General features: G+C 40.1%; 1 protein-coding gene across 9 annotated transcripts in view; it reads right to left on the bottom strand.

The window, feature by feature from the left end:
* Nucleotides 1-16,425, bottom strand: part of SLC8A1 (solute carrier family 8 member A1) — a 357,511-nt gene extending 341,086 nt beyond the window's left edge. For all 9 annotated transcript variants that reach the window (XM_068972362.1, XM_068972224.1, XM_068972273.1 and 6 more), the window contains exon 1: nucleotides 14,627-16,425. In XM_068972362.1, coding sequence (XP_068828463.1) covers nucleotides 14,627-16,425 — 1,799 coding nt within the window. The remainder of the gene's footprint in view (nucleotides 1-14,626) is intronic.
* Nucleotides 16,426-17,869: the final 1,444 nt, after the last annotated feature.

The raw sequence follows: 17,869 nt of genomic DNA, 5'->3' as shown, positions 1-17,869 counted from the left end.
CCTCCTGCCCCGAATCCTTCCCAGCATCAGAGTCTTTTCCAATGAGTCAACTCTTCTCATGAAGTGGCCAAAGTACTGGAGTTTCAGCTTTAGCATCATTCCTTCCAAAGAACACCCAGGGCTAATCTCCTTTAGAATGGAGATCATTCTAATTAACCATTACTTAATTTAAATATTGAATTCTTCAAATATTTTTCTGTTCCATCCACTTTTACGCTTAAATGAGGACTTGTTTTAGTCTCTTAGAAGTTTATTCACTGTTTAAAATAATTTTGCAGTATTTTCCCTTTTATAAATCAATAAATAAGCCTTATGTTTCATACTTTATGATGAATCCAAATATGTAATATAGAAAACAGAGAGTTAACTTGATTGGGATGAATTGGCTTATGCCTAGAGGTCAATATATTGTTCTTCCTACTCCTATACAGCCATTCTGAAAAGATTATAGGTTTAAAAAAAGAAGAAAGTGATGTATACTTATAATAAGACAGTAGGAATCAATATGAGAAAGCCTTTTGCAGATGGTAACACTGGGGGAAAAAGACAGATGGATTTGTGTCACGTGGATACCAAAAAGCACAGACTATCTGGCTCAGATGGGTGTGGCAGGAGGGAATGGAAGGATATGTAGGGACAAGGCCCTGAGGAGTGACCCCGGAACGCACGGACGGCAGGGATAGCCCAGAGAAACACGGCAGCTTAGAAGCTTGCCAAGCATTTCTCTAGGCTTCCACAACCAAGTCGAAGAACAGAAAGGTAAGACAAGGCCACTGTGTCGCAGGAGGATGCAATGCTGCTGAAGAACTACACTGTAAAGCTGGAAGAAACTTCTGAGATTCTCTTTTTCCTTAAATAAAGACATAATTGGTAACTTTGCAAGAGCCGCTGACAACGTTATACTTACAATACCACAGATCGGCCTCTACAATTTCCCTGAAGATGGAGAAGAAAAATCAATTCTTTAATCCATGCAAAAATAAAAAATAAAAAGGAAACCTGCCAATGTGGTTTGACTAACAAACCATTGGAGTTGTGGTTTGGGTATAATGGATTCCCTCTTCCATTGCCTCTAATCCAATTAATTCCTCATATCTGTCCTTATTCCATCAGATGTGCTTACCAGCCAAGTTGTATTAAGATGATTTTTTTAATAGCTTCATTGAAAAAAATGGGGAGAATGTGGGTAATTGAAGCAAACAGAAACATCAGATACAAAGTCTTTCGTTTCTGATGACCATGGCTCTCTTATTACAAGTGTCTTTAGCAGAAACACAATCTCTTTTTTGAAACAATACACACAGAGAGTGCTTAAATTTAGGATTATCATCCCACACTTCCTAATTATTACACCTGCATAATTATTAATGGTGTTCTCTTTTACTAGAAAAAGTGCTCTGATTTGGACAATAAATTACACAGGCTACCCTAATACACATTGACAGGAATGTCAATTTAAATAAAACATTGTAACAAATTGATATGATGATTTTAGCAGATCAAGCAGTGGATGTATATATTTTGCAACTTGACATTATTAAAATTCCATAAGAAAGGATTTAAGCTTCACTTATTTGGTTTTGGGGCTTTCTTGATAGCTCAGATGGTAAAGAATCCGCCTGTAGTGCAGGAGACCCCGGTTTGATCCCTGGGTTGGGAAGATCCCTTGGAGAAGGGATAGGCTACCCACTCCAATATTCTTAGGCTTCCCTTGTAGCTCAGCTGGTAAAGAATCCACCTGCAATGCGGAAGACCTAGGTTCAATCCCTGGGTTGGGAAGATTCCCTGGAGAGGGGAAAGGCTACCCACTCCAGTATTGTGACCTGGAGAATTCCATGGACTGTATAGTCTATGGGGCCACAAACAGTCAGACACACCCAAGTGACATTCACTTAATTGGTTTTTATATGATTTGTTATCTTTAATGTGTTTCTTTTTTGTAAATGACTATGCCAGGCATAGTGGTAAAGAATCCACATGCCAACTCAGGAGCAGCAAAGAGACACAAGTTCCATCCCTGGGTCAGGAAGATCCCCTGGAGAAGGAAATGGCAACCACTCCAGTATTCCTGCCTGGAAAATTCCATGGACAGAGGAGCCTAGCAGGCTATAATCCAGGGGGTCACAAAGAGTTGGATGAGACTGAGCGTGCATGCACGCGTGCGTGCACACACACACACACACACGCACACGCGCACACACACACACACACCACCCTTCTCTACTTCACATCCCTGAGTTCACCAAGGCTATGAATAATGAATCAGATCTGAATTCTTCCCAATCTTTACATTTCTGGCCATTATTAGAGAGGGCACTCAAATGGTGATGGGAGCCATGTGGGGCAGCTAGACAGGGAGAGAGAGGGAGCAGTGTGGCTTTCTTCTGGACAAGAGCAGGCACAGTGCAGCTGCTACAGCTAGCAGCCTCGCTGAGAGCTGAGCATCATTCCTCCTCAGCCTCACACCAGTGCCAAAACCCCCATCCGGAGGCACTGACAGAACAGCAACAAGAAGGCACACAGAAGCTGTATGGTGCAACAGCCACATCAGTGCAGGACTGCATATGTGCACAGCTACCTCCTCAGGTCCAGCAAGAGACTCTCCATGCCAGGGGCCACGTCCTAGTCACCACTCCTGTCCCAGCATCTTATAAGGGACTTGACACAGGACAGGTATACATAAAACAGTTGTTGAAAGCATGCATCAGTGGAGCAGGTAACATCATTATTGGATCCCACCTCCTTCCTCTGGCTCCTCAAACACACTCAGGCAATTGTCTGTCCATTTCATTCCGAAGACAAAGTGGCTGTTTTTAATAAAGCAGCAGTTTAAGTGAATCCCAGGTCTACTTTCTTACTCAAAGACTATCTTTTGTGTGCTTGAGCAAGATTCTGAATGAATTCCAGGCTTCACTTCATTTTAGTAATAGCCAAATTCTAATCAGGGCTGTATATTCTCAGCCTCCATCTCTTGTCTCTGCCTGCCTTTCTCCTCCCCTCTTTTTTCTTTCTCTCTCTGCTCCCATTCTTTTCTTACTCTCCCCGCCCTAACTTCTCTTTCTCACTCATCCTCTCCCTCCATTTCCTTTCTATTCTCTCCTTTTTCCTCTCTTCCTAAAAATTAAACTAAATAGCTCACTTTAAGCGTGGTGTCAAGTTAAGATTGTAATGTCTAGTATGCTAGAATGAGAGCTGTCCTTTGGGGATTACTTCTTTTCCCCCTTTGTTTTATTATGCCCTAAAAATTAAACTAGGCTTCCCTGGTGGCTCAGTTGGTAAAGAATCCTCCTGCAATGCAGAAGACCCAGATTGGATCCCTTGGTCAGGAAGATCCCCTGGAGAGGAAATGGCAACCCACTCCAGTATGCTTGCTTAGGAAATCCCAAAGACAGAGGAGCCTGGCAGGCTACAGTCCAAGAGGTCACTAAGAGTTGGCCAGGACTTAGCAAATTAACCATCACCACAAAATTAAACTACATGTTAATAGGACTTAATTTTGCTTCCCCACCTTTATCTTGGCAAGTAATAAATGTATGTGAAAGATAAAAGTTCTCTGTTGAAAATGAACAGTTGGGGGCTACTGTTAAATGTTAAAATTAATTATATTTATAAACATATTGACAATGAATTTACTCCAAACAGACCAATAATTCACCTGCAAAAGTCTAAGAAATAAAACTATGCTTGAAAGCAAATGACGTAGAGACACACCTGAATGCTGAGCTGATATAAAGTATATGCAAGTTGTCTTTGGACAGTTATCTGATTTTAGTTCAAAGTGTTTTGTTGTTGTTGTTCTTGTGTCCTAGAGAATATAGCTCAAAAGCAAGAGGGACTTTGAGTTGAACTTTTAAATAAGCAGCTAAAAATTCCATTTGCTGTGAGTAGGTTTGTATCAGTTGAACTGTCATGTGGGTCCCTTCTTCTAGGAAAACCTCCTAGCAAAAATTCCTACTGTTAATGACCTCCAGGGGCAAAGAATGTAACTTTTCAAACTTGGTAGTAGTGCTGACACAAAGTAACAAGCATCCTCTGGTACCCTCTGTCATCATTAATTTACACTGTCTTGTAACACACAAAAAAGACAGACAGACCAAGAAACTGCTATTTTAAGAAAAGCTACATTCACTGTTCAGCCATATAAGGAAGTTAAGACACAGAGCCAGTGCAGGCAATGACAGAAAGCTACTAATAGAGCTCCTTTACTCTTCAGGAACAAGAGGAAATAAATACCGTGAGAGAGAACAGACAGTAATTGGGCATGTCGCAGAGATGGAAGGATTATAGCATTTAGAGTTTTTCTGCTTCTCAAATTCAGTTAATCATGGCTCTTCTAGACTGATGGAGTGTGGGGGGCATCATGGTGAATGCATGTTCAAGAATCCAGAAAAGATACATCACTCTTCTAGTTTCCCATCTGCAGAGCTGCTCAACCACATGCAGTCAGGATCACAGCACTATGACCTTCAGGTTTGTCCCCGCCTTGCCTATGACAGCCACGTGACGGGAAAGAAGAACAGCCCGGAGGAGACTAACCTGTACGGTCAGGCAGCCCTACTGCTAAATTCCAGGTCCTCTCTCATTAGCTGTTTGACCCAGAGAAAACCAGTTACTCTCCAAGCCTCAATTTCTCCAACTATAAAGTGAGTACAATAGCGCTTAACCAATAGCTCTATGGTGGCTCAGACGGTAAACAATCTGCCTGTAATACGGGAGACCTGGGTTCGATCTCTGGGTTGGGAAGATCCCCTGGAGGAGGACATGGCAACCCACTCCAGCATTCTTGCCTGGAGAATCTCCACGGACAGAGGAGCCTGAGAGATTACCGTCCATGGGGTCGCAAAGTGTCGGACACGACTGGCAACTGAGCACAGTAATATAATTGTTGTGAGGATTTAATCAAATGAATATTGTAAGGAAAATAACATGAAACCTGGCTTGCAATACCTCTTAAAACCATCTCTTCACCACTGTCACCTCCCTCTCTCCATCACAGTCAAAACTACCACCTCCCACACCATCACTATGACCACCATCACCACCTACACCACTACCACCACAATTACTGCCACTTATACCATGACCATATCCCAAATCACAACCTCCAATACCACCATCAGCATTATCACCACCACCATCAGCAGCACCACCACCATCAGCAGCACCACCACCACCACCTGCCCAGAGCCACCACCTCCAACACCATCGCTATCACCTCAGTATCACTGACATGACTACCACCACCACCATCACAATTACAACACCATCAAAACATTTACCACTGTCATCTTCATTTCACAGGTAAAGAAACTGACTCAGAGCTTAAGTACCTTTGCTGAAAGGTACAAAGCCAGTAGGGGACAAAAGGAGAGCTCCAACCTGGGCACAGAACCCAAGTCGAGAGCTCCTCCTATGTCCATCTTTTATCTCAGAAAGTCTAACGTGGAAAAGTACAGTGGGCTTGGTTTCAAGGGTCACTGCAGGGCTTCAGGGATACCCAGTACTCAGGATCTCTCATACCTAAGCTTTAAAAACTGTATCTAGAAATAAAATATTCCAGGCTGCGTCATTAATATCCTTATTCCCAGGCATAATGAAATCTCCCTGATTTCTGCTTTGGCTGTTCTTGCCCCTTGCTTCTGTGTCTCCAATGATCCCAAAGCACACAATGACTATTCCCCTATGTAACCCTGTGGAGACACTGTAAGACGGAAAGAAAATGTCATGGAGAACACAAGTCCTGGGGAGAAAGGCAGGAAATAAAAGGCATTGTTTATTTTGCCTGGCTCTACAGAGAGACAGCTGTATAGGCCTGCGAGAAGAAAGAGCTCTGGCTGGCTCAACCTTTGGCAAGCAGATCTGGTATTACGTAGGCAGTCTGTGGAGCCAGGAGAGGAAGCAAAGGAGGAGATTTCCTTTAATTCTGGCCATATTGTTGACCGCTTGTTTTCCCCCCCCAGGACCTTCTGGACTTCCCCACTCCCAGGACAGAAGCTGCAAGGTGGTGTGGATAGCCACAGCAGAACCCCACTTGCTGCTGGTCTGCTCCATCAACACCGTCTACAAGGTTCCCCTCAGCGGGCTCACCCAAGGCAATCATGAAGATCATCTCTAGGGCCACAGACCCACTTTACATTTGGGTGTCCTTTCTTCGTTTCCCACCACTGGGCACAGAACCACACCTGCTGTTGTAAGGATAACCCTTAAGAGTTGCACGGCATTTAGAACATGATAGCAGCCTAACAGATAGTGCTAGTGGTGAGGAACCCACCTGCCAATGCAGGAGACATAAGACTTGGGTTCAATCCCTGAGTTGGGAAGATCCGCTGGAGGAGGGCATGGCAACCCACTCCAGTATTCTTGCCTAGGGAATTCCATGGAGAGAGGAGCCTGCTGGGCTGCAGTCCATATGGTTGCAGAAAGTTGGGCATGACTGAAGCGGCTTGGCACACACACACACAGGGACCTAACAGCTTTCTCATCCCAAAGGATGAATCTCCAGTGAGTGGATTTCAGTAACCATGACAAAACATGGTAGAGATACTTTACAGGAAAACCTCTATGGTTCTCAGGATACTGTAATCCACAGGCAATTTTCTACACCTTGGCTAACAAAGAGCAGTGAAACAACAAATAAAATCCTATCATAGGTGTTATACCCTCAAGGTGGCTCCATTCCAAAGAATTCAGCATGCTTAAATCTCTTTTCATGGGTTACCAGGGTCCTCAGGAAAGAAAACCAAGGAAAATCTCTCCCTACTTCACAATATGATGTGAAATCTACTTGGGTTCTACTGAGATGACAGTTACACACTGGTTAACTCTGAGAAAATGGAGCCAGAGGGGAGACAAAATGGGCTAAGGACTATTCCAGTGGCTATAGCACTAAAGGAAATCAAAACTGCTTCCAGAGACCAAGGACGAATCCCATTAAGTGCAAAAGAAAATACTGGCTATTTTTTTTTTTTTTTAGAAATCTTGTAAAGTTTGCTTATAAACAATAAGAGGCATTGAGATACAGAGGGGCAAGCACATAAGCTGATTTTTAAGTAGATCACACACTTTTCTTTTTTCAATAATTAAAAATTTTTATGCTATTGTAGTAAAAAGCACTTGATAAGATCCAACTCTCTAAAGATTTTTAAGTACACGGCAAAATTTTATTAACTTACAGGTATGACGTTGTATGGCAGACTTCTAGAACTTACTCATTTTTTGCATTAACTGAAACTTTATACCTGTTGATTAACAACTGTCCATTTTCCCTTCCATTTCCCCCGACAACCACCATCCTGCTCTTGCTTCTATGAGTGATATATACTATTTTAGATATCTCATATAAGTAGACTAATGCAACACTGGTCAGTTTGTGACTGGCTTAAAGGGATATACACTCAGATTAATTTAAATGCCTTCATAATGATTTCAAATCCCATTAAATGAGCTAATGCCATTATTTAGCATGGATGGACTTAAAGATTATCATGCTTAAGAGAAGGCCCATAGAGAAAGACAAATGCCAAATGATATCACTTATATGTGGAATATAAAATATGACACAAATGAACTTATCTACAAAACAGAAACAGACTCATAGACACAGAGAACAGACCCGTGTTTGCCAAAGGGGCAGGGAGAGAGATGGAGGGGGAGTTTGGGGTTAGTGGATGCAAAATGGTAACATACAGAATGGATAGGTCCTACTCTATAGGATATGGAACTATATTCAACATCCTATGATAAACCATAATGGAAAATAATATAAACAAAAATAAACACACACACAGACAGACACTCGCTTTGCTACCCACCTGAAACTAACAACACTGAAAATCAACCATAATTTTAAAAAAGAAAATTTTATGAAAGAAAATTAATGTTCACTGAGTCTTTCTTGAGAACTGTCCAATATATTGAAAATGTCCATACTCAGGTTTACCAAGTTATGATTCCATCCTAAAATGAACATCACTTTTCTCTCCAATTATGCCTTCTGCAAATGCAAATATTTTATCCCAACTTAAGGCTTCTCCTACAACTTATGGCTTATCTTTGGAACGATATTTATACTGATTAAAATATGTTATCTCATTATCCCCAATTTTAGAGTATTCGGAGATACTTCTTCTGTTTCCTTCAAAATAATTAGTCCAGTGCTGAGTGCAAATTAGTAGCTTAGTAAGTATGTACAGACTGATGATTGATAAATAAATTCTTCTCTAACCCTGAACCAGAAAATCAATCAGCCCCCTATGTGATGGCCTTGAATGATGACTCAGAAGGCAGTTCTATAAACACTTCAGTGTGTCTAAACTAAGACATCTCATTTGTTCAGATAAAATTTCTTTACATAGTTCTATTATAACCCCAAACTCTAATCTGCAGTGGGAAAATGAGATTACAGTAGCAAAGGCAGAAACCTAGTTGACATGGTAAACAACTCTTCTGCACATAATCAATTTAGGTTCCCAGCAGCGGTGAATTAGAACTCATCATTTTTTTTGTGTGGCTCTTACCCTGTCTTATTTTTTATAGTAGTTATGCATTCATGAAAACATATGCATTTATAAAAACATTTCTTGTAGTTACAATTTAGATTCTCAAATGATATTACAAGTGGTTTGCTTCTAAAAGAGATAAATATTCCAGTCTGAAAAGATAATCCAAAGTGGAAGTCCATTAAAACCCTAAAATTATTCCATCTAAATTTTTTATATTACTTGGGAAAATTTTTTATCAATGTAAGGTATCATGCCTCCATCATTTTAATTGGCTAAATGTCACAGATATATATTTTTGCCACAAAGTAAATCTAGAATATGTTGGATTCGAGGTAGTATGAGCTAATAGTCTTTTTTGTCTAACACTATTTTCTCTAGTATTGTTCACCATTTCTGATTTCCTCCAAAATACAATTATTATTCTTTTCCTGATCATTTCAAATTTTTCTTAATTTTTTTTTCATTTTTTATAGCTGACTGCCTTCTTGTTCTACTCTCTGAATTGTTTTATCATATAGCTAAGTCTTTATTCCTTGGTATTCTATAGAGCAAGAAAAGAATACTGGTAATATAAATAGCAAAAACAAAGTACTTATTTTCCCTGGAATATAATTACGATTCCATAAAGCCTATATGGAATTTCTTTTCTGCATATTTTTCAAAAAAAAGTCATGTAAATATTTTGCATCCAAGAGCTATATTTGTTGAGATGTCTTACATATTGTATTTGCTATTTGCTAATAGCTATTGCTATTGTATTAGCAATACAATAAATATTGTATTGCTAGAGTAATGAAGTTGCAATCAAACTTGTAAACATTAATAGTCTCTAAAGCTAAATTAATTTTGGACAGATCCATTGCTTAACAAATTATGGCTAGAAACTCCCAGTAAAATGATTTGCTAAGCGACATACATACTTCATTTTCCAACTTTGCATTTTAAATATATAGCAGTAAATGCTCATGATGTTTTGAGTAATCTTTCAAAAATGATATTATTGTCGAGCTATAACTAAGTAATTAAATTTGATTTGTATCTACACTAATTAACCTTAACATTTTCCAGAACAGTCATGCTAATGTTAGACCTTGAAACACCGAACAACATTTTCTATAATTACTACCAAGAAACTAGCATCATTAAAGAACAAACATTAGTAGCACTTCAAATTTTTGGATGTCACCTTCCTAACCACAAATCAAATTAGCATATTCATTTATTTTTTATTAGCTGTTAACATTAGACAGAATTCCCTGTTGAAAGTCAGGATTAGCTAGCATGGGTTTAGTATTTGTCATTGATTGTGTTTATACAAAAGCATGTGTTAATTGTTAATTATATCTGTCTAATGAGTGTTTGCATTGTAATTTTCAAGTGTTTTGCTGAGAATAAATTTTATTTGAGACCACAAGCGGCACTTACCACTTAATGGTATTTTCCTAAAATACGGATTTTGATCTTTAAAAGGGTCAAGTTGAAATAATTCAACTCATTTATAAAAAAATATGAATGAAGACAGACATGCCTATTTTATACATTTAAATGACTTTTTCTACACTAAACCTGAGGTCAAAGATTAGGCATCTATCTTATTCTTGAAAACAATGAATCAATAAATCTGACTGTATTTTAATCTCCCTCCCTGATCAGATTGAACTCTATTTCTACCTTGGTTAATGACTTCTTAATTAGATATATTTTAATCCAGGCTTTTCCAGGAATCGCTTTAAGATGCTGTGAAAGCATCATAAATTCTGGCTTCATGCATATCATTAAACAAACAAACAAACAAAAGATTTAAAAAACTATCTAATAAAGCTGTTCAGTTCAGTTGTTCAGTGGTGTCTGACCCCATGGACTGCAGCACGCCAGGCCTCCCTGTCCATCACCAACTACTGAGGCCACTCAAACTCATGTCTATTGATTGAGTCAGTGATGCCATCCAACCCTCTCATCCTCTGTCCTCCCCTTTGCCTCCCACCTCACTCCTTCCCAGAATCAGGGTCTTTTCACATGAGTCAGTTCTTCACATCAGGTGGTCAAAGTATTGGAGTTTCAGCTGTAGCATCAGTCCTTCCAATGTACATGCAGGACTGATTTCCTTTAGGACGGACTGGTTGGATCTCCTTGCAGTCCAAGGGACTCTCAAGAGTCTTCTCCAACACCACAGTTCAAAAGCATCAATTCTTTGGCACTCAGCTTTCTATATAGTCCAACTCTCACATCCATACATGACTACTGGAAAAACCATAGCTTTTACTAGACAGGACTTTGTTGGCAAAGTAATGTCTCTGCTTTTTAATATGCTGTCTAGGTCATTCATAATTTTTCTTCCAAGAAACAAGCATCTTTGAATTTCATGGCTGCAGTCACCATATACAGTGATTTTGGAGCCTCAAAAAATAAAGTCTGCCACTGTTTCCCCATCTATTTGCCATGAAATGATGGGACCAGATGCCATGATCTTCGTTTTCTGAATGTTGAGCTTTAACCCAACTTTTTCACTCTCTTCTTTCACTTTCATCAAGAGGCTCTTTAGTTCTTCTTCACTTTCTGCCATAAGGGTGGTGTCATCTGCATACCTGAGGTTATTGATATTCTCGGCAATCTTGATTCCAGCTTGTGCTTCATCCAGCTCAGTATTTCTCATGATGTAATCTGCATATGAGTTAAATAAGCATGGTGACAATATATAGCCTTGATGTACTCCTTTCCCGATTTAGAACCAGTCTGTTGTTCCATGTTCAGTTCTAATTGTTGCTTCTTGACCTGCATACAGATTTCTCAGGAGGCAGGTCAGGTGGTCTGGTATTCCCTTCTCTTTAAGAATTTTCCACAGTTGGTTGTGATCCACACAGTCAAAGGCTTTGGCATAGTCAATAAAGCAGAAGTATATGTTTTTCTGGAACTCTGTTGCTTTTTCCATGATCCAATGGATGTTGGCAATTTGATCTCTGGTTCCTCTGGCTTTTCTAAATCCAGCTTGAACATCTGGAAGTTCACAGTTCCCGTATTGCTGAAGCCTGGCTTGGAGAATTTTGAGCATTACTTTACTAGCCTGTGAGATGAGTGCAACTGTGCAGCAGTTCGAGCATTCTTTGGCATTGCCTTTCTTTGGGATTGGAATGAAAACTGACCTTTTCCAGTTCTGTGGCCACTGCTGAGTTTACCAAATTTGCTGGCATATTGAGTGCATCACTTTCCCAGCATCATCTTTTAGGATTTGAAATAGCTCTACTGGAATTTCATCACTGGACAGACCTTTGTTGACAAAGTAAGGTCTTTGCTTTTTAATATGCTGTTTAAGTTGTGGCAACCCACTCCAGCATTCTTGCCTGGAAAAACCCATGGATGCAGAAGCCTGATAGGCTATAGTCCATGGGGTCTCAAAGAGTCGAACACGACTGAGGGACTTCACTAGGTTGGTCATAACTTTTCTTTTAAGAAGCAAGTGACTTTTAATTTTATGGCTGCAGTCACCATCTGCAGTAATTTTAAAGCTGAGGGGTATCCATAGTTCCATCCATGTATTTTAGGTGTTTGAGAACGTCATCTCTCAAGATTACCTTTGTAATTGATTGAAATATAAATTCATTGTAAAAGATAAAAACTGAGTTGTGTCTACATACTTCACCTAGACTGCATGAAGACAGACTCTTTTTAACTTGGATCTGACTGTATGGACCTGACACTGGAAACAATGACCAGAGGAGAAACAACCCGTTAAAAAAAATAGAATAAGGGATATTTGATAATATCATGTTTTCCCAGACGCATTTTGTTTGAATCTTTGGTGCCTAGATTAAGGCTAAGTACCAGTCACCGCAACAAATTTATTCAAGTAATAGACCTATTAACTATCTTCAAACCTTATCAGTAGCAAAACTCTATAACACTAAGATGAAAATTCCTTAAAATTTTAGAAATAAGAAAAAATGCAGGGATGTACTTTCATTACACTTATAAATAACATGTTTTGTCATTTCTAAAAGTTCATATTTCAACTTACCACATAAAAAATAGGAAGAATTTTATAGAACTAGGAATGGCTATTCATCTAGAATACTCCTAAGAACACATACACAGAGATGCTGATAATTTCACTGATTCTTACCAGTTTTCACAAGATGTCTAAATTTCTAAAGCTGAAATTTGGCAATATTCCTTCCATAGCAAGAATTAAATCCATTTAATGGCATAGGGTGAATGTTTGAAATAGAGCTTGACAGACTAAATTTTACCATCAAACCACTGTCTCTTTTTTTCTTCTACTACACTCTGCCCAAAAGAAATGTATTTATGCTTTGGTAGAAGTCCTGGACATCAGACTAGACAGGGAAAGCTGCCTCTCAAACAAGTACAGAGCCATTATTCTCAAGAGAAAGCAATATTGCATTTTTTGAGAAAACATCCTAGGTAAAATGAGTAAACAGAACAAAATACCAATTTGGTCATATTTAAGAGCTACCCTTGTGAATTCATTTAATAACATCCAGTATTCCTTTAATAATATTCAGTAGCACTTGTAATCCATGTAAAAGTATATCTAATACAAGAGGGTTCAATAATTGAAATGATTATGAAGTGTAATGAGCAAGAATTCCCAGCAAAGAAATAAAGTTTATGTACTAATGTGGGCAGGAACATAATCAACACAGGCCTTTGGGAAAATCCATCCTTGGGTGTGCAGGATATTCATTTCCTATTACCCTCTTTCAGTAAAGTATCTGTCCCAACAAAACATGTCTCACTAAGTGGAATGTTAACAGCATAAGAACCAATTTAAAATAGATACTGAGCAAAAGCTCTCCACACACACACACATCCAAGGAAGGTTATTACAATCTCTCTTAGATTTCACTGTGATAGCACACTGCCCATCTCGATAAATACAATGTCAAAGAGGTGAAAGACATTGGAAGCCTCTTTTAGGAAAATCTGTTTCCTCTGCACCGCCCCCCAATCCTTGCATCTATTCTCTACACTTACAGAAGAAGAAATTTCATCTTGAAGAGAATGCACCTGTGATGTCACATGCCATTAACAAGAGTTAACCATTTTGATAAACTATATTTTATATTGTTTATCCTGAAATTCCCAAGTTGTCAATGATCCCATCAACATAATCATTCATTTGAAAATATTCAAATATTGAATAAAATGAATGTTTCACTGCAGATATTATAAACAGTTCCTTTTCTTCCATCCTTGCAGTTTGGATATTATTGACTGAGTCATATTTTCTGGTTTGCTTTTGGTGAGTGCAATGCCCCTGGCCTTAGGCAAGGAAGGAGGAAAAGCTCTCTAAACATCCTCTGCCAACGGAGGAATCATCACACAATCAGATATTCTGTGTTACAGCGTTGGCAAATATCACTGTAAAGTGTCAATAGGAAAACTTAATTGTTTCCTACTTCTTTTCTCTGACCTGCTCCTTGTCATTTCAGACACTTAGAATTTTATTTCTCTCATCATCCCTATGCCAGCAGGGTAAAAGTGTTTGTTTAACCATGTAAAGTAAAATCAGACTAGAACTAAAAAAGAACTTTATGACTTTTCCCCATTGGCATCAAACTGAAAAGGCAGGATTGGTCATTAAGTTATAATTAAGCATTAGCATTTCAGCAGAAATATTATACTATCACAAAAACAGTGTCAGAGAAGAGCAGCAAAAATCATTTCAGCCAACCCTTGTAGCCAGGAAATTATTTGGGGGCTTTCCCAATTTGTACTCAGTAATGAAGTTAGGACATAACGTGACTTTTGCGATATTCCCTTTCTGTGTGTCTGTTACATGATCAAGATAGAATACAAGTTTCTTAACCAATCACTAAGTGCATAAATTCTGTCAGAAGACTCATTTCACCATGATCTATAAATGTACTTAAAAACTGTAAATGCATAAAAGTAAAAATGAAAGCACATTAGGATCTTGACATATATAGTATATTGATCAGAGGCACATAAGCTAGAAGCTGGGATATTTTGATACTTTGAAAGTGGTTCTGTATAGTAACCAATCCATTCTTTCTTCACCATTTAGTTTTTAAAAAACACACACATGTTCACACAACCACAAATGCACTCAACCACACACATAGGCATAAAAAAAAAGAACTTACACAATTTCATCATTCTGGAACTCGAGCTCTCCACATGTGTCCTCAAAGTCCTCTCCTCCACCTCTGGCAGTCCCCTCAATGGTCTTATAGGGAACGATAACATTTCCACGTGCTCCAGATGTTCTCAGGACTTTCACCTCCATGATGCCAATGCTCTCACTCACATGAGTCACGGGTTCCTCAAAAGTAAAGATGCCAGCGTGGTCATCATCAAAAATAGTCACGGTGGCAGTGGACGGAGATCCCAGGCAAGCAAGGGTAGAGACATGAGTGGCTTCCAGGATGCCATCTTCCGAGGCTTCCAAAGATACTTTGACGTTGCTGAGATGCACAAGGAAATTCTCATCCTCCTCAAAGATGTCATCATCAATGATGCCAACTCTGATTTCCTTCTGGGTCTCACCAGGCTTAAAGACCACAGTTCCTTCGGTAAATTCGTAATCAGATCCAGCGTTGGCTGTACCATCCTCTGTTCTGAAGTCAACAAACACAGTGTTGGTCAAATCACCACCTCTGCGGATAATGGTCAGGGCTACTGTGCCACAGTTCTCCAGACACTGATATGTCCCTTGTTCAAAGAAGATCTTACTGACAGGGTCATTTTCAGCCACTTCCGTGTTGACCTCATGCATGCTGACGGCTTTCCTGGCTTGGTCTGCTGCATGCCTCTTTAAAATGTTGCCCGCTCCGGTCATCAGGCGGGTAGCTTGAATGCGGTAAAATGCCCGACTTTTTTGCTGCTGACTTAAGACTTGGTAATTGGCTAATTCTATTAATTGCTCTATTTCCTTCTCTGGATGCTTCTGCTTGAGTTCCTTCAGAATCCTAGCCATTTCTCGCCTGGCTTCTTCATCATCTTGGTCCCTCTCATCAACCTCCAGAACCAGGGCTCCATCTAAGAAACTGTCAACATGGGAATTGACCACTTTCCCATCCATTTCAATTTCTGTCTTGGAAGATGGCCTGTCTCCTTCATGTTCAATAATCATTCCCCTCTGCTTGCCAGCCCGATACCTCTTGTAGACATACTTGTAAAACAGAAGCCTCCTGTCTGCCACCCAAGCAAACACAACACAGATGGGGAAGAAGAAGAAAGTGAGCAAACCTTCCCAGACCTCCACGACCCCAGGGGAGCTGACAGACAAGATGATGTAAAGCCAGGTATAGGCAAAGATGCTCCATGCTGCTGTCACAAAGAACACACGCAAATGCTTGATCTTCCTCGTCTCCCCATCCGGGACGACGTAAACACAAAGCGCAATGATGATGAACATGTTGAATGCGGCACTCCCCACAATGGTGCTAGGACCAAGGTCTCCTGCAGTGAAGTTATGGCCACACACCTCAATTACTGAAAGGAGAATCTCTGGAGCTGAAGATCCCAGGGCCATCAAGGTCAGGTTGGACACTGTCTCATTCCAGATCCTCACAGTTGTCTTGGTGGTCTCTCCATTGGGTTTCTTTATGGTGATTTCTTTCTCTTGAGACGTGATGACTTCTATAGAGGACATGAACCGGTCAGCAATGATGGAGACTCCAAGAAACATGTAGACCATGGCCACAAAATACACAGTCGCTCTAGCAATTTTGTCCCCAAAGGAAGGGTCCTGGGGCTCCCAAATGGGTAAAATCACCCCCTTCTTACAGTAGTAGGAGCCAGTACACTCGCCCGTCTCATTGCCTTCTCCTTCCATTTCTGTCTCAGCACTTATATGGTCCACATGGGAGAACAAGAGAGCCACCATGGCTAACACATGAAATCCCATCGACAAGGTGGGTGACAGACAGGGCTGCAGCATGCTGGACAATGGCAGAGTTCCAACTGTCCCAACCTACTGGGGAGAAGAAGAAAGGGGGAGGGTGGGGGAAAAAAAAATCATATCATTAGATCCAGATCCAAAGCACTCAAGTGACCCAATTATTTTTATTACATTTACCAATGGTTTGTTTATATTTGACTATCACAACATCTACGGTGAATCATGACTCTAAGAATCCATCTGTGATAAAGCAATCCTTGGTAATGTTTACAGCCCAATCTCTCCACTTGTGGATTTTCTACATGTAGTCCGATTTACTGAGCAATGAGCAATGTACACAGCTGACTTACTGGAAGAAAACGTTCAATTATGTCCTTGGCTTGTTGAACACACATGCAAGCGTGCTGACAGCCAATGAGAAAAAGCACAAAGTTTTGACGCATTAAATAATCTTCTCCTTGTTGCTAAGGCAGATCTTCTTTTAAACTGTGGTTAACACAGTCAACCTTCCAAAAACTGTTTCATTGCCAAAATCATCTGAAGAGTGATGCTCTGAAGTTTAGACTCTAAAAATCCTACAAATGCATGACCTAGTAACGATCTTAAATTCTGGGGCACAGTTTACACTGTATTTAATGCAATTGTGTCCTATGGCTCATGAGGGTCACTTGGACTGCAAAATCAAACCAGTTGATTCTAAGTGAAATCAACCCTGAATATTCACTGGAAGGACTGATGCTGAAGCACCAATGCTTTGGTCACCTGATGTGAAGAGCTGACTCATTGGAAAAGACCCTGATGCTGGGAAAGACTGAAGACAAAGGAGAAGAGTGCAGCAGAGGATGAGATGGTTGGATGGCATCATCGACTCAATGGACATGAATCTGAGCAAACACTGAGAAGTAGTGAAGGACAGGGAAGCCTAGCATGCTGCAGTCCATAGGGTTGCAAAGAGTCGGACATGACTTAGCAACTGAATAACAACAAATCTATGGATCTTAGAACCACAGAGAAATCTTCCAGCTTGCCTGCAATCAAAGCTCAATGGTATTTGCACTTGAGGGGGAAAAAAAAAATCCGTTGTAAGGCAATATTTCCACACGATAAGTATAGTTTTTAAAAGCATGTTTTGATGACAGCACATTTCCTCCTAATTTTCAGCAACACCAGGTCTTCTGATGCATTAGCAGCTGGGCATCTGGTTCTTCAAGCGCTGCTCTTCATATCTGTGTACAGATCTCATTCTAGAATCTGCAGGCTGCCCATGGCAGGAAAGGGAGATAAGCAGGCCCAGGTCTGGGCGTGTATCCTGCCCAGGTCTTGCCTGACAGGCTGTGAAATCAGTGCTACCAGCCATAAATGGTCCTTCTCTGTGTCAATGTCAGACTATTCATGGTCATTCTAAAATACACATCAGTTCCATAGAGGACACAAGTGACCTAAAAATACAGGGGCAACAATTCCAGCTAAATTAAATCATGTG

Source organism: Capricornis sumatraensis, chromosome 1 (genome assembly GCF_032405125.1).
Source record: "Capricornis sumatraensis isolate serow.1 chromosome 1, serow.2, whole genome shotgun sequence".
In the NCBI taxonomy this organism is placed as follows: domain Eukaryota; kingdom Metazoa; phylum Chordata; class Mammalia; order Artiodactyla; family Bovidae; genus Capricornis; species Capricornis sumatraensis.
Note: the sequence above shows the minus strand (reverse complement) of the source record. Positions and strands in the feature narration are given on the sequence as shown.